Source organism: Mytilus galloprovincialis, chromosome 2 (genome assembly GCF_965363235.1).
Source record: "Mytilus galloprovincialis chromosome 2, xbMytGall1.hap1.1, whole genome shotgun sequence".
Taxonomy (NCBI): Eukaryota; Metazoa; Mollusca; class Bivalvia; order Mytilida; family Mytilidae; genus Mytilus; species Mytilus galloprovincialis.
In genome coordinates, this window is record NC_134839.1 from 1691120 (window position 1) to 1718416 (window position 27297).

Here is a 27297-nt window from a genome sequence, read left to right on the forward strand (position 1 = left end):
AAATAACAATTATATGGAGTTTAAATTTGCATCAGATGGGCCAATGCAAGATTGCTACCTTCATGTTAACAAAAAAATCTTTCTGGCTTCGTTTTATACAGCTGCAAAAGTTTTGTTTTAATTTCACACATTAACAGAAAAGAAAAAAAAATTGAAAAGTACAGTTATTTACTGTATTTTATGAAATTATCTTATTCATCTGTCTATGAATAAAAGATTCTTTTCACTCTAATTCAAATTCTAATGCAACAACGTTTGTAATGTTCATTTTGATTGGATAACGTCACTTTCTTACATGGCATCAATTGACAATTGATGCTATGGGCCGTACGCGCAAGGGCAGACGGCATATGACAGATTTTAAATACATGTTTTAATGTTGTTTTCTGTCAGTTTCATTAGAATGGAGATAACAATATTGTATTTTAAGCTCCGACGGCATCAATTTGGGATTTGATGGTTGCAAATACCCGTTTACTGTCTCCTCTAACACGTCGCCAGTAAACTTAATTTGTGACCATCAAATCCCCAATTGATGCCGTCGGAGCTTAAAATACAATACAGTTATCTCCTAAAGGCAATCGCAGAAAAGATTGAAATAAAACTTGTGATACTGGATTTGAGATTTTTTTAAAATAAACTACAAAAAAATTAATAAACCAACTTATATTTCATTTGTTGAATGTTTCAGGCTGAGATCAAAAGAATGAGAGAGGCCAACAAAGCTGCTTCAAGAGAGAGACAATTATTGTTACAGCAGCGTGAAGAAATCAGCCGACTCAGGCAGTCAACTAAACAAGTAAGGGGAGAGAACTCAAGAAATTTGATGAAAATTAGAAATCATGAAACTGATTTTATTTTACCTGTAAGAAGATGAGATGAGAAGTTTTTGCCTATAATCCTGATTTTGTAAAATAATACTCTGGCTGGTTTTAATATTTATCCTTTTGAAATATAAACATATTCATGGAAGACGATTATAAAGCTTCTCTTTATATTTTCTATTTCTATTTAATTTTTTTTTATGGCATGTATATCTTTTTTCGAACAGAGATATATGTTATAGTGATTTTCTTTTCCCACTTTTAAGATTTCAGTTTCAAATTTTTATCTTTTTTTCTATAGTTACTCTGGTTTCCTGGTTCTTTCTTATGTACTGAAATTTATATCTACTTAAATTTTCTGATATAACTATTGAGATTGAACAGTAATTTCTTGTTAAAAATATGACAATTGACAGTACTTTATGTTTAAAATGTAATCAAGTTTAAGCAGACTTTGATGAGCATTTTTTTTTTCATCATATTGCCTTCAATATATTTTAATAAAAAATATGAGGATTGGTCAAAGGGAAGTAATCCTGATTTATAACTATATACTGAAAAGATTTTCTCTTAGATTAATTCCTTATTTTACATCAAATACAAATAACATCTTGAATAATTACATGTAGTTTAAGATCATTTACAAATTCTAATATTAAAGAATGCAAGTTATGTTTCAGACTAAAGAAAAGCTTGGTGGTAGATTGGGTCGTCCAGCAGAAGTCCACACCGAAGATGAATTTTATGTTGTAAGTACCTTACTGTTATTTTTAACTTGGTGTACCAGTATACATTCATTTACTTGAATTATTTCAAAATTTTGATGGAGTACAACTGTTTTACAAATTTTGAATTCATTTATTGACTGCATATAAGATCTTTTGTAATGAAACAATGCTCAATTTCTACACCTATTGCAGATAAAAATATGCTTTTACAAACAGAAAAGACGCTACAATCTTCAATAAATTGAATAACCTTATTCAGATTTCCTGTATAAATGTAGAATTGACAATTTTTGTACATTTTATAGAATGAAGACGAAAAAGATACAGATAATGAACAATCTCAAAGGAAAGGTAAGAAAGAATTAAAAAGAATAAGGAAAGAACAAATTTTTGTTAGAAATGAAGGAAAGACAAATTTTCAGTTTAGAAATAGTTTGATGGCATGCTATGTTTAAAGGTAGAGTCTATCACTCAACAGCTTCATTGTATTACATTTAGACATCATCAATTTGATTTAAAATTATCTTTGTTAACATCTATAGCATGTTAAGTATCGTGGATTCATTAATATTCAATGGATACTAATTTTCGTGGATTTCGTGGGTACAGGGTTACCACAAATTTAAACGCTCAACCAATTACAAATTTTCTAAAGGAATGGTTGCATATTTTTCCCAAAACCAGGAAATGAAATATCCTTGATTTTGCAAGTTTTCCTAAAACCATGAAAATCAGTGCCACGAAAATAAATGTAAAAATATTGGTACTACAAAAACATTTCATTCATTTATAATAAATGGCAATTTATGTACTGGTTGATATGTGATCGATCAAAGTAGTAGTACAAAATATTGATTTTGCAGATTATAAGTCAGACTCTGAGATTTACACTGAACCAAAAGCTGCTGGTGGGGAGAAAAGTCTGGATAAGTTAAAGAAACTACACCTGGACGAGAGATACCTGACAAAACGAGAACAACGATTACGAGAGAGAAAGAAATCAGCCAAAGAGTTGTTAGATTGGAAGAAACGATTGGACGAGGAAGAACAAGCTGTGTTTGAACTAGAGAAGAAAGCATTGAAAGTTTGGGATCATAATGAAAAGGGAGGAAAAAAGAAAGAAAAAGAACCTGAAAAGTCAAAAACTCCATCAAAAGTCAAAGGTAAATGATAAGACTCAATTAATTCAGTTTCTAATAATTGTGCTTAAATACAGCTTATTTTGATACTATTAATGGTTTATTACCAAAGTTGAAAAATGGGTCCCTAATTAGATTTATAGATTCATCATTATCTTGTGCTGTTTTGGCTATTTGAACATGTCGACTTGTCTAGTCGTGACTTTTTTTTTTACCAATTCATCAATTTGAGGAAAAGGAAATCTTCTACTTCCTGTTGGTTAATCCCTTAGGTATCTGAGTATTGTTGATTAAGGAAATGTTGAATACAACTGTGAGACAGCAACCCAACTACACAAAAATAAATAGGAATTGGGAAATATTAATATCAACTTCTGACTTTAGGACTCGTCAGAAGACAATTTGAATTTCTAAAATTCCTTATAGAACTAAGATATTGCAGGTGTGTTCTAGTACAAATTGTATAGAATAGAATAAGAATAAGAATATTTTATTATTCCAATCAAGGGCCCTTGATGAGCAGCATAACATGTACACATAGAACAATACATCATGATTTCTAACAGAAAAACATTTTTTTTTGTATATGAATAAGAAAATTATTTTAAAAATATATTTGAAACTGTGGTTTTATCATTTTGCAGAAGCTCATCCCCCATCAGTAACACAGGATGATACTATTATCTCTGAAGCAATAAGTTTGGCGAAGGATGAGTCTATAACTAATACTCCACGGCCAGTCAGTGCTAGTGAGAGTTCTCCAGAAGATCGACAGAGATTAGCCAGGAGTGAAAGTGAAAGTTCCATTATTGAAGAAGTCAAGTCTGATTATAGTATGTCAGAATCAACTACACCTGTCAAAAGTCGCAAGTAAGTCTGCTGTTAATTTACATTCAGGTTAGGTAACTTTTGTGAACAAAAAGGCATGAACTAAACATGCTAAAAGATGTCAGATTTTGGTTCAATTTCTTACTTATATGATCTTATATTACAATTAAAGATTGTAGAGTTGCCTCCCATTGTCAGCATTTGAGCATTGCCTTATCTCCATAAATTACTAGATAAATGTATGCATGGTTCCAAAAGAACACACACTTGAAAAATTATGTTTTACCCTGGATAAAATTTAGTTTACTCTTTTGAGAAAATTAAGTGATTACTCTTTTGAGAAAATTAAGTGATTACTAAGTGACTCCCATCAGAACCACTTTGAATTTAAATTAAACGCTGTAGATGGTACTATTTTTTTTTTCTATCTTCTGATAAACAAGCAAATCTAGAAAATTTTGGAAATTATTTTTGCACTCATTCTCTTATTCTCACATTTACTTATATATTTTTATTTATTTTTATAACAGGTCAAAGGCACCAGATTCTGCCACTATTAACAGCCAGTATAGTGAAACGTTTGAAGATGCCACTAGTGTTCAACAAACAAAAAGTAAAAAGTCCCCACGGTCTCCGCTTGATAAGCTTAACAAGCGTGGTTTTCCAATGGGGGCACTTGCTGGAAGAAATATTTCCTCGCCACGCTCTTTGTTTAGTAAAACAAGGAGCTGTTCAGAAAGTGAATCTGAGGAATCAATATCACAAAGTCATACAGGTTAGTTCCTTTTAATTGTTGATTACTGTAAATTCAGAAATTATTGCGATTTTTTTTATTTTTTGCTAAAAAATGCAACAGGGTTATAATCGCAATAATTTAAACTCGCATTTTGAAATTTAAAATGAATTAAACAGTTTAGGATTTTTCTCAATATTGCAAAAATTAAAATTGCATTTGAGTCAAAAATGACAAATCAGAATAATAGATGCATGCAATAATTTCTGATTTTACAGCGGTGGAAATAGTAGGTCTAATACTAATTTGGGAACAGTAGGTCAGAAAAAACTGTCACAAATTAAAAAGATCTTGAATTTCCACATCTGTTCACATGTTGTTCAAAATTTACTTTTATTTTTAAAAAATGATTAATTTTGATAAATGTGTGTTTTTGCTAAGATTTAAACTCAAATCAATATGTAAGTATAATTTCTATTCCAAGATGATTCTTTATCAAAATTATTGGTTGCCCACCATTTACAAAAATGCAAAATAGATAGTGCCTGAATTTTATCAAAACTTATATTTACCCTATTAGGTCATGTATCATACACACTTTTTACCTAAGATATATAGTTTGGATATGGGATGTGTATTATTCACACTGAAGAGTTTAAAACTTTGTTTGTTCTTCAGTTCATTTGTAAATCAGCTTCTGTTTCGAGAAATTATATGAAACTTGGTAGAAAATTTTCATACTGTTAAGGTGTACAGTGTAATGGAACTGCATGTCTAATAGGCAGTCATTTCATGTGTAACACACTTTATAATAGTGTTTTTATACTGGCTAAGCACGAAAGTTTCACCATAAACTTATGGAATTGTATGAATATTGTTAAAAAACGTAAATGATATACTTAAGAAAGATACTCTTTAGCCAGTTTAAACATAAAAAGGACATAATTAATGTTATGCAAACCATGTACAAAGATATTATGCTCTCTGTTATAACCGCCATTTAGCCTTAAAGTTTTGCAGCTCTCTTTGTTTCTATGTGATGTAAGGTTGCTGTCTCCATATTTTTGTATAGTGTATGTAATGTAAGTTAGAATAGTACTGGATGGTTACTTTATACTTTTATAGATTTATCCTATGCTGAAACTATGTCTGATCTCAGTGATTTCGAGGGTCGCGTACGAGCCCTGAATGACGAACTTCGTCATCGAAAACAAGTTGCTGATCGTCTCAAAAGAGAGAGAAAAAGAAGGAAGAGGGAAATACTGAAAAGTAAAGAAGATGCATTAAAGAAACAAATAGAGGTATTACATGGTCTTTAACAAATATAGGATAAAATCAATTCCATGTATACTAAAAGTATACTTTTCTGGTTATTGGTATCTTTGGGTTGATGTCTATCTGTAATGTACCCAACATCTTTTATAATTCACAGTGATTGAAAAATAAAGGCTTAGAAATCTAAGCAAAATACCAATTTGGTTGGCAGTTTACTTCTCTCTTGAACAAAATTTTAGCTACTATAGACTAATTAATCATAACTCCTGCAGTTTCTAAGGCAAAAGAATTCCTATTAGGACACACTCTTATGTCATTATTTCAATATTTTATTAATAATATATTTGTCTAGCTGTGCTATTTGTAAGATAGCTCATTCATTTATTAATGTACACATGAAAAACAAAATATATTTGCAAAAAACCAACTGCTGCAATATGTCACAATTTGTGAATAACAAAACTTTCAAACCTTTTGATATTTCAGGCTTACGACAACCAGATTAGTCAGCTGAAGACTGAGCTACAGAAAGAAATGGAGCATGAACCTGTCAATAGTGTCAAACCTCAGATCAAACAACCTAAAGTCAGTCCTCCCAAAACCCTTAAAACACCCCTCAAACATAATGAGGAAGCTAGGACATCTAGTAACTCAAGCTATGATGAATCTGCTCAGAGTTCACCATCTATTTTAGATGATAAAGGTGAATTTATATTACTCTTTTTCAACATTTATTATAAAAGAAGAAAAAATCAATTGCATGATTTGGTAGTGTGACACAAGTTTGTGCTTCATTATATTAGAGCTGATCAAAAATTTATAGGATGTGGGAATGAAAATTTTTGTAAGGATTTTAATACAAATGAAATTATTTTACGGATGGTTAGGGTCTTAGATAAGTGTCTCCAATTACCCTCCTGTATTTAATTTTGTAACATTCCTTAGTTCATCACACAAAACAATTGAAAATGATATTCAGTCTGAAATTTAGTGAAAGTCATGTAGAGCTACTCGGTACAAGAATTGTGTTACTTTTCAAACTCTGTGAAAATTTCTTCTGTTAAAGTATGCAAAGAAGCCTTTTGTATGATTACACAGTACATCAGAAAAGCTATTTGCCAGATCCTAATGGTATTATTTGGTACAACAAATGAATGTGATGCAAACCAATTGAACATTAAAATCAATATATATGATAAAGTATAATATTAGAATTGTTTGCTTCCAACAATTAATAGAAATTGACCAGCAAATTTTAAAGCTTTAGTTCAAGCCTTATATCATTAAAAATATGAAAATTTCCTTCTTATATAATTTTCTATATTATTGTTTCAGAGACCAAACCAATTTCACCTGACCAAAGACCAACACCTCCAAAATCACAAATTCCTACAAAAATTTCATTGGACAAAATTTCTGAAGGAAGTGAATCATCTAAATCTCTGGCAACGGTAGAGTCAAAGAAGAGAATTACAAATGGGGAAGATGAATCCATTAAAGAAGAACTTACCGAACAAATTCAAGAAGAAATTTCTGAAGCAGACAGTTTCACAGACAAATCAAAAACATCTTCCGCATTGCTTAAATTACCTAAATCTCAAAAATCTGAGGTCAAAAGCCCAAGAGAGGATACAGATAGGAGTCCAAGAGACTACTCTTATCAGGATGACTTTACTGAGGAGATGACATCTCATAGACAGATCACAAGTGCCCGAAGCTTGCCGCCAGATAACATAGACTTGAAACCTCAACCGTCTCCACGATCGATTACAGAAAATGTGATCTCGGAAGTGATAAGTGAACATGTATACAGCAATGTTGACGATGATGAGTCATTCATTAAACCTTTAAATAATGTCCATAATGATAACAATGAGTATGACGAAAGTGACATTGAACCAAAGTCACCTCCTTCTACGACAAAAACAGATTCACGACCATCCAGTGGTAAAAGTATTTCAAGTTTCTGCGAAGAATCTGAATCTGATCGATCAGAAATAGAAAAGAAGCCAACTCAAATTACCTCCCCTGATAAATCTCCTATGATTCCTGGAGGTGTGTTCGATATTGATCAGTTGATTGGACCAGATCAAGATTTTGACGAGGATGAGGAAACTCCATTGGCTTCTCCTAGAGATGAGGAGCCTCCATCAACTACAGAAGATGATGAAAGAACAGAAGATTTTGTTAACTATACTGTTGGAGATCGTGTTCAAGTAACAGGTCCCAACGGCACTAGAAAATGTGGTACTCTCATGTTCAAAGGACGGGTAAAATTTGCTCCAGGTATTTGGGCGGGAGTGGAATTAGAATCTCCAGAGGGGAGAAATGACGGAACTTATGATGATGGTCAGCGATACTTCACCTGCCGACCAAATCATGGAGTAATGGTCCCGGCAAATGACCTTTCCAATGCTCCTCTTCCGAAAATGAGGACAAGCCAGGAAAGTTTAATTAGGAGCAGTATGGAAAGTAATTTAAGTGGAGATACGTCTGTTGACCAGGAGGATTTAAATCAACTTATCCAAGAAGTGGACGAGAATGTACAAAACTTTGAAGATGATCAGCATAAACAGGAACAGGAACTGTTGGCTGACCAAATTACAGATAAAATACTGGTAGACTTGGTAGAGAAAGAACGCAATTTTATATCAAAGAAATCTCCGCCAGTGGCTCCAAAACCTCAGCGAACCATAGACAGTGTTCTACAGAATGGCTCTGAACCCATTTTAATGAATGGTAATGCAAATGAGCAAGAAAAGGAAAAATTTGTAAAGAAAAATCTAAAAAGTGATAATTTGACAAACAAACTTGTGGACACATTATTAGATGATGCTTTGACTAAGATGATCACAACTAGAAACAAACAACGAAGTAGGGGCGGAGAAGTTACAAATCTAATAGATTTTGATGATTTCCCCGAGGAACAAAAGGAAATTAAATCAGAAATGACACCATCTGAGGAACTTCTTGTGGTTTTAAATAAACCTGAACCAACTAATGTGCCTTCTGATGTGCCTCCTCGACCTGGGTCACCTTTGCCAGATCCTAACAGTACTCGACAGGTATGGTACATTATTATATACTTAGTAATAAAAACAGATAAATTGTATGTGTCATACAGTCAACAACAATCCTGCTGTATCAGCTATCTGTGATGATATCGATATTGGTCACGGTTGTAAAGACTTTATTTCACCATCCGAATGATGTCACATCATTAACATCATTCACTGCTACAAAAGCTTTTTAAAACCCTAATCTGTATGACATCATGTCACATTAAAAACATCCATGTGAGGTGTATAATAAAGTGTATATGATATGACTTTTAATATCTCAGATCATATCAACCCACAACCAATATAATACTTCAAGCAGAACTCTTGGGATTATATTGATATCTCCGGTTGATACGGATGTGATATTAAAAAAGCCATATGATATTCTCTATTTATTATTGTATAGTTATTTAACTACAAGTGTATTTTTACAAAAAGAGAAGACTTATGCAAATGCATTGACAGCATGCTTTCGTACAGAGTTTGATGAGGAAAAATATCAATTGATATATAGATATTGGAGATTTGATATGATGGCCAATGAGAAAACTATCCACAGATTCCAAATGACATAGATGTAAGGAACTATGTCATGTCCATCAACAATGAGCAAAACCCATACTATATAGTTTGCTACACAAGTTGCACACATGGCAGAATGTAAAACAATAAATTGAAACAAGATCATCAACAGCCTGATGAAATTTGTAATTTTATTTCTTGATCATCCAAAAATTGAAATGGTGGTTAAAAAATTCAACACACATTAATGAGCCAAAGGTGAAATTTCCCACAAAAAGACATTTCAGTATTGACTTAAGACATGAATATTCATTTAAAGAATTTTAAATTACTGTAGCTTCAAAAATTACTGCAAACAGTTATAAATAGAGTGGTGAACAATGATATAAAAAAAATATATATATTTGTGTGGATAAAATCTCAAATCAAAGAGTTTAGTTTTGATTGCAAACTTCTTCCATCAACCATAACAGCCACACGGAAGCGGGTCAAATGTAAAGATCACGCAAATTGGTAAATTGTTTTGTTTCCTTGTTCTGTACATTCAAAATAAAAACAAGAAACATTAAGAACATGATTTATATATGTTTTTGGGTTTTTTTCAGAATCACTTGAAAACATTACAACAAGATATCGCTGATCTGTTAGGAGGGGAGGAGGAATACATAGATGATGATATTAATAAGCCTGATAAACCTCCCCCTCCTTATCCAGAAAGTGAAGGTGAAATTATTTACTATTTAATTCAACTTTAACATCAATATACAGTTATAATATTTTTAAATTCAGAATAGGAAAAAATGATGTTAAAATTTCATAACCCCGATAAAAAGGGTTAAACAGCAAATGACATTTAGAGGAACACTGCTATCTATCTAACCCGACAATTTCTGTCTGTTCATTTATTTTTTGTTGATACATTGTTATAATTTTCATAGATTGAGAGAAAATACTTTTTCAAGGGAAATTTATTTCTTACTTTTGGCAAATTCACCATGCAAACCTATAGAAAACTTATTTTGTTGAGCATATTTTTGTCACCTTTACTAAAGATACCCACTAAAACTATTTTCCAACAAATGATAATGAATCCTCAGAAATATGTACTTTAAACAAATGTGGTCCGTCAAGGATGGGTGTGGTCCGTCAAGGATGGGTATGGTCCATCAAGGATGGGTGTGGTCCATCAAGGATGGGTGTGGTCCATCAAGGATGGGTGTGGTCCATCAAGGATGGGTGTGGTCCATCAAGGATGGGTGTGGTCCATCAAGGACGGGTATGCTTTCTTTTGTTGTGTTTGTGATATGTGGTAATATGACAGTCAAAAATATAGAGTCACATCTCTAGAGAAATACAAATACATGTATCTAAATGGTTCATGAATACTTCATAACACACCTGTTTAAAGTTAATAATATCTTTTACATTTTCAAGCATTTGATATGGAATAAAACAAAATATTTATTATTACAGAGCAAAGACTTATGAAAGCCGAACTTCAAAAAATGGTTTCAGAAGACCTTTACTATGCAGTGCCGCATGAGTCGGAGGAAGTCCGTGGCATAGTGGCAGATGTTGTCGAGATATATTGGCAGTCAAGACGTCATGGTGAACCATTAGACAATGTTCAAATTCCAGATAATTATTTTTCAAAAGAGGACATTAATAGTGATTTAGATAGTAATAGTAGACGTGTGTTTAAGACATTACTGTTTGACTTGGCAGGGGAAGTAATTAGAGACATTTATAAAGACGAAGAGGAGGAACCGCCTCCGTGGCAAAAACCTAAACGTAGACATCAAAAACATTTCAGAGGTGCTTCGCCTCCCACAACGATGGAGAATTTGACTCCTATTGTTCAGCAAGCTGTGATAAACACTCTAGGTTTGAATGGCTCTCGCAAAGCCGACCGAAATAAATGGACGGTGCGTAAACGAAAGGATCACGTAGACAATATTCTTGTTGAGGAATTACGGGAAGAAGAACCACGGTGGATAAATTATGATGAGGATGAATTAGCTGTCAAAATGCAACTGACTGATACGATATTTGACATGTTATTGAACGATACTGTTCAAACTATGAACAAAGTGTATCAGAAAAAGAAAAGTAACAGAGTGTGATCTATATGGTGAATCATGAAAGCATGAGGTGGTTGTAAGTCCTGGAATAAAGGTGTTTGTGCTGCATACATACAAGTAAGGTTGTCATGTGACACTCATGTGATATTTTGTACGGGAGGCGGTAGTCATGTGATATTGTTACAGACTTTGTAAATAGAAGGGACTATTTATTTTTTGTATAGAAGTTAGGCGAGATATCCAGTGATATTGTGTGGTGCTATTTATGGAGGTCATTTCTAGATTTCATTCATCATTATGATTAAGTAAAAAAATATGGGATTAGAACAACGTTCCTGTTATTCATTCACTTTAGATTCAGATTTGCAAACAAATATTTTTGGTTAACTGATCTATTGAAGAAAAATATTGACCTATGGAATTTATATTTGAAAAAAAAGGACAATACTGAATTTGTGAAAAACTTGTTCATAATCATGAAGTACCTAAAAAGAAAAATGCACTTGGTAACAAAATAGAAAATTATATATCATTGTTTGAAGTTGAAAAACATTTAAAACTTTTTAAAACAATTGTATAGGGATTTGAGAATGCAACCATACCTTGAAAAAAAAGCATCAAAAACATTTGCTCAAACTAATTTGAGTTGCTTCCCTTTGCTCATATTTAACATTATGAATGAGTAATAATGAATCAACACTGTTGAAATGGCGTATATGAAAAAAACATTCCGTCCTGTCATTTTCATATCATTACTACATCATATTAAAAAATGCTGAATTTTCTCATTGTTAAAATGGCTGAAAAAATCCGTCCTTATGAAATCCCACCTCAATTTTGTTGTATACTGAAAGAAATAAACCTTAACAATTAGCATTATTAGTTATATTGAGATTTAACATTATTGTATCCAAAAGGCACAATTTTTGTCTGTATAGTTTGAATTTTTATCAAAATTTCAAACACTGCCATAGTAAGTATAGAACTAAACAACTTTTAATTTTTGTTTTTGTTACATCTAAGGGGAATTAACTTTTAATTGTAAAACAAAGATACATGCTCTCTGTAATCAGAAAACTAGCTCAACCGGCACTGCGAGTAGGCTGCCATGCCAGCAACACACTACTTTCATTTAAAGGTTTAATGATGCGAAATTGACTGTAGCCACTATTTTAGAGATTGTAATTTTGTAGAAAAATACAAAAACATTGTATGAAAAGGGTGATGAAAATATTTGGCAAAAAATTAAAACTCATCAAATTTGTTCAAGCAGTGAGATTGGAAAATATAACCTTGGATGAATCATCATACTTTTTGCATGTGAAATTTGTGTGTAACTTTATATTTGTTTAATACACAGAATTAGCATTTAAACTTTAAAATGGATTAGTTTGTTTTTCGTAGAAAAGAAAACATATATCCGGTTCTGTTTAATTATATTTATTACAAGACAGATAATGCATTTATTATTGTGTTTTGAAACTGAGGCATTTAAATTTTCCAATGATTTGAATAGAGGATTTTAAAAGGTGCACCCCGCTGTTTGTTTTGTATTTTTTTTAAGATTTCATTAATGATTTGTGTTAATTTATATTTAGTTCAATGGAAATCCAGGATTTTTAAAACATTCTAGGAAAACTTATTCTCCGAACTATTGTTTTTCTAAGTAAAAAAATGAAAAACGCAAATATAAGCATAGGTTCACCATGGCAATACAAAGATAAATTCTAGGAAATACAGTGCTATTTTATTAGTGCCAAATGTTTCTATGTGCCACTTACAAATGACTTATATTGTATTGATTTATTGCCTTTTTGTGAATTGAGAAATTTACTATATTTATATTTTTAAAAATGTCAATGTAATTAAGAGGCTGTCCAAGTAAATATCAGGCAAATCCTATGATATGGATGGCACAACATATTTTTTTTTTCACACTGAATTTTTTATTCCAATGCAATGTTTATATCAAACAAATGATATATATGTCAAAAATATTTTTGAATCAACAGTGGATGGCTCAGAAAATGATTTTAAATTTCACTAACAATGCAACAAATTTTTGTACAAAATGAAGAGTTATCTCCCTTTTCATTCAATGAATTTTCAGTACTTTCTATGTATTTTTTTTTTTTTTCGCATTATTTGTTGCAGTTAACAAAAAAACAAAATTTAACTTTAAGAAAGAATGAATTTGTGATATGAAATAGATGAAAAAAATTTGAAAACAAAATATGTCATGTGCCACATTTTGCCTGGTTTTTCCATGGATACCCTCTTAAGTAAACTCTCCATAAAATACAGTTGAAAGTGTAACAAGTTTTGTATCATAGGGCATTTTTGATTGAATGAACAGTAAAAAGTACATTTTGGTCTAAGTTTTCCACTGTTCAAATGCTTTAGTCTACCATTGTTTAGCCACTCCATTTCTGAAGATGTTTCTTTAGGAGTTCAAAATTATATTAAAGTTTCCAGGGTTTGATTTAAAAAAAGAAAATTGTTTTCAAAATGGTTAATTTTAAATCTGTACCAAAATTTTTAAAGTAAACTTTGTCTCTATTCTGCTATGGGAAGCTTACAGTTTATTTTCATAGGCGGATCCAGGGGGGGGCTGGGGGGCCCAGGACCCCCCCTTTTGTGGGGAAAATTTGGTTGATTACAAAGGGAATCATTGAAGCATGACTGGAGCGGGCCCCCCTTAGGTCAGTCACCGGGCCCCCTTAGAAAAAGTTCTGGATCCGCCACTGATTTTATTAATTTCCATGATACTATCTTATCAGTGCTTTTGATGAGGCAACTCTGATGCTTCAAATACTGTGTAAATATTAACTGTAAAGGGAAATAACTCCAAATAATTCCTCAGCTTTATATTTTACAACATATAGTTTGTATATTCTTAGAGGGCAGCATCTGTTTATAACTGTAGATGACTATTTATTTATTACATTGTATACAATGTACAGAATTTTTTATTTATTATATTTATTAGATCTTGTACAAGTCGTTATACTTTAAAGAAACTCAATATTTGCCCTGTAGAATCCACCGAGGTTTACATGATATTATTATATATTGTTTATAAATAAGTTATGTTTTATATTTGTTATAAGATCTGATTTTAGAAAAAAATATGTTTAATGAAATTGCTGTTTTGTGTTTTGAATGTGGTATTAAATCAGTTTTTCTTTCTCAAGAATCAATCCATTTTGACAAATTTGTTAATGAATTACTGAACTTGTTGATTTTTGTCTCCTGTCTTCTAAATGTTTGAAATAAATGACTATTACTTTATAGTCTATATTGAATGTTACTATCTTTTAGAAGGTTGTGCACATGAAAATAAGGATTTTCGGTTTTTATTGATATCACAAATAACAAAAGTAAAAATTTCTGAGTATAAGAGATAAAACATTTTTAAAAGGGATGAATACTGCAATAAATGAGGGAAAGTTATTGATGCCGTAAATTTCTAAAATATTAATATTGTTTTTTCTCGTTAGACGATTAGATCCACTTACTTTTTACTAGATTGTTTTAAGACCGAAGATCTGCATCAACTTTAATTGACCATTGCTATTTAAAATGTACCTTCATATCTCTACTGAAAAATAATTCACTTCAAATTTGATTGATTTTGATTACACTTTATTAGTCTAATGAACTCTCATCATCTGATCAGAAATTTCAACCATACAAGGTGCACATACATAAAATGACAACAAACTGATATATCAATATAAAAACTTTTTAAATTGTGTTATGTCAACCAATAAAATTAGTTAGTTAGTCATGTAAATTTAAACTACATTTCAAAGTTTTAAACATCACAATAACCTCCTTACTTGAAAAGTTCTGTTCTATAAAAAAAAACAATGAAATACAAAGTAAATCATTGGCAGATCATTTTATTTCATGTTTATCATTGAATTTATTTGCTGCTGAAAGTTCTTCCATTCAAACATAGTAATAAGCATTTCACATTTTGTGAATATTTATCTTTTGATTATTATGGGTGTTCTTTGTGACAGGCTGACTGAAAAAAGAATTGGGGAAAGTTTTTTTATAAGTTTCAGCCATCATAAAACTTTAGGTCTAAATCCTGCAAAGTTGTGAAATATAGGGACCAATTTACTCTAAAAATTCATTCATGTTTTCAATTTTTTTTATTTCTCTTGGGCCTACTTGTTTAAGAATACCAATAAAACTCAACATAAAGAGACACAATATGTAGTCAGTATTAGTTTTACAATTATGAAACAGTGTCAATTGTCCATTCTATGTTGACAATGTAATTAATCTATAAATAGATTTAGTCAACAATAATATTTTGTATTTTTTCATAAGAATATTTTGTATATTTGTAGTCATTCATTTCATTTTTGTAATCTATGCAAAAATTGTAACACTTGTGCTTCTCAGCAGTAGAGGCATAGAAAATAAAATCTAACATAAAAACAACTGTCTACTTGTTTTTACTTTTTCTCAGCATTACAACTGGAACCAATCAGATTATCAGAACAGGCAACAATAGCCAAGAGAACACAGTTATTTTATAGTGCATTTCTTTTAGACGATAAATGGAAAATTAAAGAATCCCACCTGCGCTTTCTCTTATATTTTTAGACAAAGTGTGTTGTACTAATTTTAGTACGGTGACCAGACTCAATTTTTTTAAGATTTAATCGTCAAAGATACTATATGGCTATATTATATATCATTGGATTCGGAAAAATTAGTACTTTTGAAATATCGATGTCGTCAAAAAAAAATGTGGTAACAGTTTTGCATAAAATAAGGTCAAAGATCAAATTCTGTTTTTATTTGTTTTCTTCCACACTTTCAAAATTTGAAGATATATACAACAATTTAGGTTAAATTTTAGAAACAGACATTTCTTCAAATCAATTAACAATGAATTATCTTGAAAGTGTAAAAAACAATTAATTAGGAAATCGATTTATTCTGGAAATTGGCGTTTTTCAAACGCTTGATCTGTTATACACATATTATGTTAAAGTTACAGTAGTTACCTTGCCGGCTGCCATTCAACCTCAGCAATAAAGGATAAATATTATTATTTTACCCGAAGCCTACTACCATGATTGAAGGCGTGTTTTGCATAAGCTCATTCATATAATTCTTTAAATCTAAAAAGCACTCAATACCTCGAAAACAGTTACAATTCAAAACTCAAATCAAACAGATCCACACAACAGAATTATGCCAGGAGTATCTTCTGATTCATCTGTCAAGGAACATGATTTGAAATATCTACATAATTACGACCATTTACAGGAGCAAAGCTCAAGACATGTAAAATTTTGTTGCGAACAAACGAATGACTTTTTACATGGAGATTTTCCCTTCAATGAAAACACAAGATCCTGCAAGAATTCTGCTGACATATGCCCTTTGAAATACACGGGGTGTAATGAATCATTTAACTCTCACCAACCGTATTCTAAAATTGACGGAATAGGGGGTTTAGCAATGTGTAATGCGGTCCAAATTTTTAGTTTGAATCGAAGTAAGTAAAACATGCTGCTTCAGTGTCGCCTCATGGGGAGGTAATCTGACTAAACTTACATCTTTTCTGGTGGCAAGCTTGATGTGCATTTGATAATTATTATGATTGGATGGTTTCAAAGAGATTTTTCAAATCATAAAGCTTTGGAATTAACTTTCATGCCCAAACAAGGCTTCATCTTTGTCAATATTACAGAAACTCTAAAAACCTATGAAATAGTCGTCCGACACAAAGTCTTGTAGACAGTTTGCTTACCTACTCCAAACAGAGACGAAGTTGTGTCGTACAGCAGGCAATAGTTTACAAATATACATGTAGTTAAAGAATGGTTGAAAATCTTCGCTCATCCTTTACACTGCTTATGTTCCCCATCTTTACCCACAACTCGCTTGTGTGTCTCATATAATTATAGTAGTGAACACACAGAACAATCACATTTGTATTAGAGGTCCGTATGATTGTTCTTCTGCTATTTCCCATTTCTCTTAACTCCGGGTCTAAGTTAAAGGCATCATAGGGGATTTGTCAAAGTGTTCCAGTTAGGAATACTTCTCTCCTAAATAATCTGATGGAAGCTGTAGACTTTTTGCGGCGTTTCCTTTCGACAGACTTCATACAGTTGTTCATGTCGTAGCGGTCAAAAACATCTGCAACATGTGCTTTTGTGTGCGTTGTAGAAATTAATTGGGACATATTTTTTAATAGCTACAAGGTCAGCGAATGTTTTACCTTTCTTAACATCAATACATGATCTCTTATGTAAGTTGTGAGTGATGGTGCAAAGGAAGGCAGGGAAAGTTCACAAGTGACTTCAGATTTTAATTTGCTTCACAAAATCAGACTTGCATGACTTTCTCATGGTGCCGTCATCTTGAAAAAGAAAAATTGGAATGGAACATACAGGGTGCGATAGCACATGTTCTATGGTAACATCATCTCTACCTTTTGTCAAAATCAGTGCACGTCTAAATACAAGTTATGGATTTATGAGACCTAAAATTATTTTCCCCAAATTTAAATTTAAGGTTTGTTTTTGTTGTCATGTTAGCAAACGTTTTTAGTTTTGCCTTTGATATTGAACTATAAAACTCCGTACTGTACTAAAGAAATAGCACACGTGATGAAATGTTTAGACATGTTCAAGCCTTCCTCGACAGCGGTGAGCAAAAAATCTCGAATAACTCTTGTAGCATGCATTATAGAAGAGATATTGATATGACATGGAGGATGGGATTCCACAACAAAGGGATCAGATCAGTCATGGTTCTTTCACATGGTCCACAATGGCAATAACATGTTCTTCATCTCTTTTCATTGCTGTTAATTTTGTTTCTTCTTGTGAATTTGCATCATTTCTAGCCCCTTTCAGCGTTACACAACTAAGGGATTCTAGGAAATGTATAGTAAGGATCAATCTAACAAGTGCAGATTTTTGATTTGTTATGCCTACAGTGCCACCTGATCCCCTTGAGGCTTTTATAACGTCTTTTCTGTTGCCATGTCGGTCCATGTACCGTTAAAGTGTCCAGATTTATGTCTAAAGGCAAAGTAGCCATCTATAAAAGGTGATCGAATATTCTAAGAAAGTTGAAGCATATCGAGTATGTAAATTGGCATCCACCTTCAGTAAATGGTACGGTTGGTAACGAAAAAATAAGGTAACATTTGAGATGACGATCTGAAGGAAGTGACCAATTTCCATCTCGTTCTGCTCTATCATTTGAGAGCAAAATGTCTACTGCTTCAAGGAACATATCCCAGTATTTGAATGTATGTGATACAGCACATCCCCATTACTTATATGTCTCTATAAGAGGATGTATATATAAGCTTCGAATAGATCCGTCATATGAGTGTTAGGACTTGTGTTTTGCTTGAATTGCTAAAATAATGCTTCTGAGATAAATGAATTTGATATTATTGATTAAAAAGGGGATGAAATATCATATAAATGTTAATTATATTACATTTTGCGTTGAAAAAAAAATGATAAAATTGAATTGAAACGTACTCTATTAAATGCAAAATATTCGTAGTGTTTATCTTTTCCATAGACTCTTTAAAAACGGGTTAATTTTACTAAACGTTATTTGAAATCGTTAAAATAAGGTGTAACAACAATGTATATAATAACTGAAATTATATCACGGATGTTATTTTACAATGTAGACCTCAAAACTTTTTTAAGTCGATTTTTCGTTCAAGTAAACTAACGTACTTCAAAGTCCATTTTACGAAAATTGCACCGTACGATTTTTTGACGACAAGTCAAAATGTTGAGTTTAACCTTTGAACTATCAATACTGTGATTTTTAGCCATATAGTCCGAATGACAATTAAACTCCTTAAATAAGCGACTTTTTCTGACTTGGTCACCGTACTATTTTGAAGACAAATTGCATCATGTTAAGGGGGTCTGGAATTCTAAATTTTACAGCTTTGGAAATACTTATTTTTAACTTTTTTTTAGCTGAACTTCTTTACTTTTTATACGACCGCAAAATTTGAAAAATTTTTCGTCGTTTAGTGCTATCACGTTGGCGTCGGCGTCGTCGTCGTCGTCGTCATTTTAGGAATAAGGGGCCAAAAAGGGCCCAAATAAGCATTTTCTTGGTTTTCGCACTATAACTTTAGTTTAAGTTAATAGAAATCTATGAAATTTTGACACAAGGTTTATGACCACAAAAGGAAGGTTGGGATTGATTTTGGGAGTTTTGGTTCCAACAGTTTAGGAATTAGGGGCAAAAAAAGGGCCCAAATAAGCATTATTCTTGGTTTTCGCACAATAACTTTAGTTTAAGTAAATAGAAATCTATGAAATTTGAACACAAGGTTTATGACCATAAAAGGAAGGTTGGTATTGATTTTGAGAGTTTTGGTCCCAACAGTTTAGGAATAAAGGGCCCAAAGGGTCCAAATTAAACTTTGTTTGATTTCATCAAAAATTGAATAATTGGGGTTCTTTGGTATGCCGAATCTAACTGTGTATGCAGATTCTTAATTTTTGGTCCCGTTTTCAAATTGGTCTACATTAAGGTCCAAAGGGTCCAAAATTAAACTTAGTTTGATTTTAACAAAAATTGAATCCTGGGGGTTGTTTGATATGCTGAATTTAGAAATGTTCTTAGATTTTTAATTATTGGCCTAGTTTTCAAGTTGGTCCAAATGGGGGTCCAAAATTAAACTTTGTTCATTAAAAATTGAATAAATGGGTTCTTTGATATGCCAAATCTAACTGTGTATGTAGATTCTTAATTTTTGGTCCAGTTTTCAAATGGTCTACATTAAGGTCCAAAGGGTCCAAAATTAAACTAAGTTTGATTTTAACAAAAATTAAATTCTTGGGCTTATTTGATATGCTTTATCTAAATATGTACTTTGATTTTTGATTATGGGCCCAGTTTTCAAGTTGGTCCAAATCAGGATTCCATATCAAGTATTGTGCAATAGCAAGAAATTTTCAATTGCACAGTATTGCACAATAGCAAGAAATATCTAATTGCACAATATTGTGCAATAGCAATTAATTTTCAATTGGAGTTATCTTTCTTTGTATAGAATAGAAGTTGATAATATATGTTGGAAATTTGCCAGACATGACTATGATGTCATTTTCTATTTTTATTTGCCAATAACTTTATGTAAATAACTTCATTGGAAATTTGCCAATATAAAATGTTGCTGATGAAGCTTTTTGTCCTTATCTTATCTAAAATGTGTTTAGATAATGTATGTTGGACATTTGCCAGACATGACTATGATGTCATTTTCTATTTTTATTTGCCAATAACTTTATGTAAATAACTTCATTGGAAATTTGCCAATATAAAATGTTGCTGATGAAGTTTTTTTTATTGTTTTATACAATAAACAATGTATATTCACTTTTACTACCAACCAATCTTTACCATTCAGTGATAACAAGCACTTTATTTTACATTTTAATATTTTATGATGTATTTAAAAGAGTAGTTATTGTTGCAAACTCCATTAGAAATTTGAATTGATATCAGTTTTGGAAAAAGGGAAACGGGGATGTGAAAAAAAAGGGGGGGTTAAATTTTTCTCATTTCAGATTTCATAAATAAAAAGAAAATTTCTTCAAACATTTTTTTGAGAGGATTAATATTCAACAGCATAGTGAATTGCTCAAAGGCAAAAAAAATATTTTAAGTTCATTAGACCACATTCATTCTGTGTCAGAAACCTATGCTGTGTCAACTATTTAATTTTAGATTTAAATAGTTTGAAGAAGAAATCTTTAATTGATTTGTAAAATCTTGACATTTGTTTTGTGTAAAAAAAAACCATGTAATGTCAAAAATTTGATCACAATCCAAATTCAGAGCTGTATCACGCTTGAATGTTTTGTCCATACTTGCCCCAACTGTTCAGGGTTCGACCTCTGCGGTCGTATAAAGCTGCGCCCTGCGGAGCACCTGGTTAAACTTGTGACTCAAATTTTTTTTACAGTTTACTTGCTATTTGAGGCATAAAACATGAAGAAATAAATTTTGAAAGGGATAAAAATAAAATGGTAAGTAACACACTGTCAACACAAGGGACGATCACTGTGTTCCACGTACCAATAGTTGCAAAGCATTAAAAATGTAAAAATACAATGGCGATTTGTCTTTAAAAAGTTGTTTTACAAAATTAATTGGTGCCTTAAGAATAGCAACACTACTGAAAAACAAACCTAATTGAATTTGGCTTCTGGACTCCAAATACTGTCACTTATTCCTGGCAGTTTAGGTGATCTTTCATTCAAAAATGCCCGAAAGATGTTGACCACTTTTTAAACACTTAAGTGTCTATTTCATTTGAAACAATTAGTTTATGTGAAAGATTTTAACTGATTTAGTCATTAAAAACGACCCGATTCATGCTCAAATATGAAATATCTACCAAATATGCCGAAAAATGTCACTTTTCAGATGGTTTTTGCCAAAAATGAAAGTGGCCGGATCCGTGTTCGTCCTCAACCTTTATATATGTTATGTATTATCATAAAATACAACTTACATTTCAATATTAAGGATGAACACGAATGCACTTTCGTTTTACACGAAAACCGTCTAAAATTTAACTAAAATGCTACAATTGTGAAGATTTCAGTAATTTAGCATGACTTAATGGTGCTAGTACCCGATATATGTGCATTGTATTGTCAAAAGCAGCCCATTTTTATGTAGCAGAAGCATTCTACTGTCCAATAAATAACAAAAAGTTTACATTTTAACAATTTTGTAAAACTGCTATATTTTGGGGCCAAAAAGGGGTCTTACTGAACCTACTCCTTTTAAACTAACTTCATTTCAACAAGTTTAAATTACATGTTCTAAAATATAGCTACAAAAAAAACAAAAAAAATGCTCTGCTTTATAAATTTTCTTACATAAATGGAGTCTGAAATATATCTAAAATAAATTCACCATATCAAATGCATAGATGAGAACACCTACTTATAAACTGTTACGCGTCGCATACTATGTTTAGAGACATGCATGATAAATCTAAATAAATAGACGAATTTAAAAAAAAAGGAATACTTAAAGCTTACTTTGACAAATTTCTAAAAAAAGAGCTAAGAATTGTTTGGTATTGTAGTAAATTTAAGTCTTTGAAATTTTATTCAAATACGCTGTTGAACATTACTAAGAGCCAATAAATACAATAATTTTGGTTTTTATAAATTAGTGCCTTCAATAAATAAAAAGCTGTCATAGAACAGTCTCATTTTCATACCGATATTCGAAATGACTTGTTTCATTGGTATTACAACAAATATGTCATAATAATATGACAGAGAGTTTTGTTTCGGAATATTCTAGATAAATACACAAAAAGCAAATTTTAGACAATGTACCCTCCTAAGCCTGGAAGTGGCTATTCACATATAGTTAACGGCGTTTTTCTCACAATGACGTTCTACCTCCATAAGCCTGGATATGTCGTGGCTGGTCACATTTATGTCTGTCATATTAACATTGACTGTGACCTCATGGATCAGAGATCATGATTAAAGTCTTGTGGATAAGTCTATCTCAGATACTATCAGCAATGGATAAAACATATTGGACTGTTAATTATTTGTACATGTTATGCAGAAGATTATATCTGACCTTGACCTCATTTACATAGTTTATTGGCCAAAGTTTAATTTTCTGGGTACGACTGTTTCTCAGACACTAGGAGATCAACTATATTTAGTGTATAAAACGATTGTAAAATGCATATTAATGTCTGGTGGGGTTCATCTAATCTTGACCTAATTTGTCTGGTTGGGTACATCTAATCTTAACCTAATTTACACAGTTGAATGAGTTCTATTGTCATCAGTAAGTTTTTATATTTGGTCTGTTTCTTTTGATACCATAAGCTCAACTGTATTTTGTGTATTTGTTGATAGTTAGGTGTAATTGCCTGTTTGGCAGAGTTCATTTGAACATGACCTCATTTTTATTGTTCATTGGTTTTCTTGGCAAGTTAATATCAAATAAAAAAAAGATGTGACATGATCGCCAATGAGACAACTCTCCACAAAAAGACGAAATGACACAGAAATTAACAACTATAGGTCACTATCGTGACTCACTTCAACAATGAGTAAAACCCGTGACTTTGTATTTGGAAAATCTGTATATCGGTTGTATGTGTTGAAATCAATTAATGATACATGCATCAGTTTGGGAATGTTTTTTTAACTTCCAGTGTGATTAGGGGTGGAGGTACTTCTTATATATACAAAGTCTTAATTCTATGAAAAGGGTGTGGTTACAGAAGCCCAGCTGCACTCAGTCTCTAATCAATTAAGTATTTAAAACACCGAAACGGAGGTGGGGGGCACCTCCGTTTCGGTGTTTTAACCGAATATCTATGTTATAATATTTTCACTATAAATCATTAGTTGCCATTTAGCTGACATATAACCCTGTGACATTGTTGTGATCTGTTGTATACGAGTCGTAATATAATCGATTTCCTTTCTCAAGGTCAGTAAATGTATTGATCGAACCAATCATGTTTATTTGTAAGAGAATGATATTCTCTTTGTTCATGAGATAAGTTTTTCCAGTGTATATATTCTTAGTGTGCATGTATAATTCAAAAGCACAATTTAGAGGCGTGATCCAAATACAGACAATAACATATTCAAACAAGATATAAATGAGATTTTTTATTTTTCCCATTTTAAATGTAAATTGTAAAATCTAGTGTTTAGAATGTTCACGTGTAGGTTTGATGCAACTTACACACTTTTAGAAACACCTATCTATTTATAGAAGAGAAATGTTTAAAATAGACTGTATCGCAGACATTTAAAGCTAATGTAAATAAATTAACCCAACTTCTTCTTAAGCCAGTGAAGGGGTAAATTCGTATGGATAATTCCGAGGTTAACTTTACTTTTATGATTAAACTATCTCGAAACTTATAGATAGAAAAAGTATTATCACACACCTTATTTTTAATCTTAGTCCAGATATAAATCATAAGGTGTTAACAAGACTGGTATATTATATTAATTGAACCAGAGATGATAGATTAAACCAAATTCATCTGCCAAATGTATCGGAACCCTTGCATTGGCGGATCCAGGGGGGTCCGGGGTTGGAACCCCCTTTTTTTGCCGATCAATGCATTTGAATGGGAGCATGTAGCTGGACCCCCCCCCCCTTTCCCCTTTACTCTGGGTTGGAAACCCTCTTTTTAAAGTGGCTGGATCCGCCCCTGCCTTGGCTTACGAAGATGTAGCAAGTCTCGGCAACAATGCGGAAAATGCTCTTTATGATCAGCGCCAAAAAAATCAAGCTGCCGATGAAAGTATTTTTAAGAGACATGTTTCTGACTCGGTCCGTCTGCAATGATTTGTATCGTAAACCCTTGGTCTCTGATATTCTACAGTCGGATATCCGTATTTCAGTGGTGAACGTTTATTTAAATCTCTTAGTTTCCTCGAGTAGTTTCTTTCATTCGTGTACTAGTAAATGCTTAATTTCGCTTGGTGTTTGTCCAGTCCGTATCGCTGTGGCTGTGGTCTATATGATAATAATGTCTGTTAATTTATTTCGTCACAAATCTTTTGAATTGATTTATGAAGATTTTGATTTTAATTTTAATTTATACCCTTAAAGCCACAACAACAATATTGCTTGTTTAATTATGTCCGTCATATATATAATCAAAAGCAATGATTTGAATTGCTGATTTGATTTGTTATTAAGCACATACTTTGTTTATTATAACCTTTTAAACTTGGTAAATGCGTTTTATTGTTAAAAACCCACGAAACCTGAATGGAAAAATACCATGAAGAAACCAGAAATTCGATACTTTGTGAATTGTCAATAACATTGTAGGAGTTAAGTACTAAATTATAGATAGTAAACAAAGGTATACATAAATAAAGTCAAACTCGCATTGTTAAACGTTTCTAGAAAAGATACTAGTACTACCAAGCGGATGTGTATAGTTTTACTATACAAATTCTTGATACCGTACAGACTAAATAATAACTCCATTGGCGGATCCAGGGGAGTGTGGGTGGGGGTCCGGGGGTTGGAACTCCCCTTTTTTTTTGTTGGCCTATCAATGCATTTGAATGGGAGCATATAGCTGGAACCCCCCCCCCCCCTTTTTACTCTGGGTTGGGAACCCCCCCCCCCCCCTTTTAAAATGGCTGGATCCGCCCCTGAACTTCCTTAAATAACTTATACATATATACGACAGCCACACAATAGTTAAAAATTTAATAAATACTGTTTTGTTACCGAGAACAAAAAATGAAATGACGTCTGCAAGGATATCATAATGATTATCTATACTATTAAACGAGAAGACCTCATTTTGGGTGTCGCTTCTCTTCTTTCCACAATAAATTAATCATCATGCCTCTGTGTCCTATGGGTACAGTGCATAATCGTATTTGTCATCCATTCATATGATTATTCAGATTGAGTTATTTTGGGTGAAAAACAAGAAAAAAGACGTCCGGATATGTTTCCGTCATTGGGCGAAATTTTAAGTCAGATTAGACTTCCGGTTTGCGTTTTTCTGTATACTTTGAACATACATTAATACTACGAATACAGTGTATTTTCTGTCTTATATCCGTCATTGGACGAAATTTAAGTCAGATTAGACCTCCGGTTTGCATTTTTCTTTTTACTTTGAAACAAATACATATACTACGAATAAAGTGTATTTTCTGTCTGATATCATTTTCAAGTTTACTATCCACGGCAATCACAGGGTTTATTTAATAGAGAGGGTCTGAATAATATATCAATGACCGCTGTGGATCAATTATTACAATGAGAATTGACTGTAAAAAGAAAATATACTTTCGGGACGTCTGGAACGGGTGTTTTTAAGATCGAAATTTCAGGATTGACCATTTCGGGATCCGGGATTTCTTTTTTCGAATTTCGGGATGTCGAGATATTTAATTTGTATAATAAATTCATAACCCCGGGATTTCATGTTTTCAAGCCCGGGATATTGGGATCAGGGCCCCTACGCAGTGGCGGATCCAGAAATTTTCATACGCAGAGGCCCGTTGACTACCTAAGAGGGGCCCGCTCCGGTCATGCTTCAGTGATTCCCTATATAAGCAACCAATTATTTTCCAGAAAAGGGGGGGGGGCGGCCCCTAAATCCGCCTCTGCCCAGACCCCCCTTTAATGAATGTTCATAATATACAGATAAGCGCTAAAATTATTCATGTGTCATTAAAATTAATAGAGAACAAACAAAAAAAAAAAGGATTTTTTTGTGGAAAAAGGAGGAGCCGGGCTAGAAAAACAATTATCCTGTCCCAAATTACCTAAGATTTTTGATACCTTTTCTGAAATACTCAAGTCACTAAATGTTTTACAAAAAAAAGAAGATGTGGTATGAATGCCAATGAGACAGTTCTCCACAAGAGACCAAAATGACACCGAAATTAACATTTAAAGGTCACCTAACGGCCTTCAACAATAAGCAAAAGCCGATACTGCATAGTCTGATATAAAAGGCCCCGAAATGACAATGTAAAACAATTCAAATGAGAAAACTAACAGCCTTATTTATGTACAAAAAATGAACGAAAAACAAATATCACTGAACCACTGAATTACAGGCTCCTGACTGGAATGTTCATAATACATGTACACTAAATGTATGTTCATAATGAAATTAATAGAAAACAAAAAATGTGAATTTTGGAAATAAAGGAGGAGGGTTAAAAAAAACATTTTCCTGTCCCCAAGTACCTATGACTTTTGATACTTTTCCTGAAATTCTCAAGTTATTAAATCTTTTACAAAATTCTTCCTACAACACTTTACATCCTTTCAAATACGCTCTAAATCCCCGCGATTTCGCGGGTGTGTTCTAGTCATACTAATATGAATAAGGAAGTAACCGACTATATATATTCAATGTCACTGTACCGTCACGAGTTCAAATATTTAATTTCAATTATCTAAAACTTATAATAACACAACGAAGAACAAACAAAAGCAGATATAGGTAAGGTATATTTAGAGAATTGTGTAATGTTTCGTAGAAAAGTAAAGTCCGGGTTGATAA

At 32.2% G+C, this 27297-nt stretch overlaps 1 protein-coding gene across 6 annotated transcripts in view; it reads left to right on the forward strand.

The window, feature by feature from the left end:
* LOC143062659 (centrosome-associated protein 350-like) overlaps positions 1 to 15651 on the forward strand; it is a 137241-nt gene extending 121590 nt beyond the window's left edge. For 5 of the 6 annotated variants that reach the window (XM_076234348.1, XM_076234351.1, XM_076234350.1 and 2 more), the window contains 11 exons: positions 692 to 865; positions 1505 to 1573; positions 1858 to 1903; positions 2416 to 2715; positions 3336 to 3561; positions 4050 to 4294; positions 5378 to 5553; positions 6014 to 6230; positions 6863 to 8592; positions 9717 to 9834; positions 10585 to 15651. In XM_076234348.1, the coding sequence (XP_076090463.1) occupies positions 692 to 865; positions 1505 to 1573; positions 1858 to 1903; positions 2416 to 2715; positions 3336 to 3561; positions 4050 to 4294; positions 5378 to 5553; positions 6014 to 6230; positions 6863 to 8592; positions 9717 to 9834; positions 10585 to 11234 (3951 nt within the window). In that variant the 3' untranslated portion in view covers positions 11235 to 15651. The remainder of the gene's footprint in view (positions 1 to 691; positions 866 to 1504; positions 1574 to 1857; positions 1904 to 2415; positions 2716 to 3335; positions 3562 to 4049; positions 4295 to 5377; positions 5554 to 6013; positions 6231 to 6862; positions 8593 to 9716; positions 9835 to 10584) is intronic. The other variant, XM_076234349.1, reaches the window with a different exon arrangement.
* The last annotated feature ends 11646 nt before the right edge of the window (positions 15652 to 27297 follow it).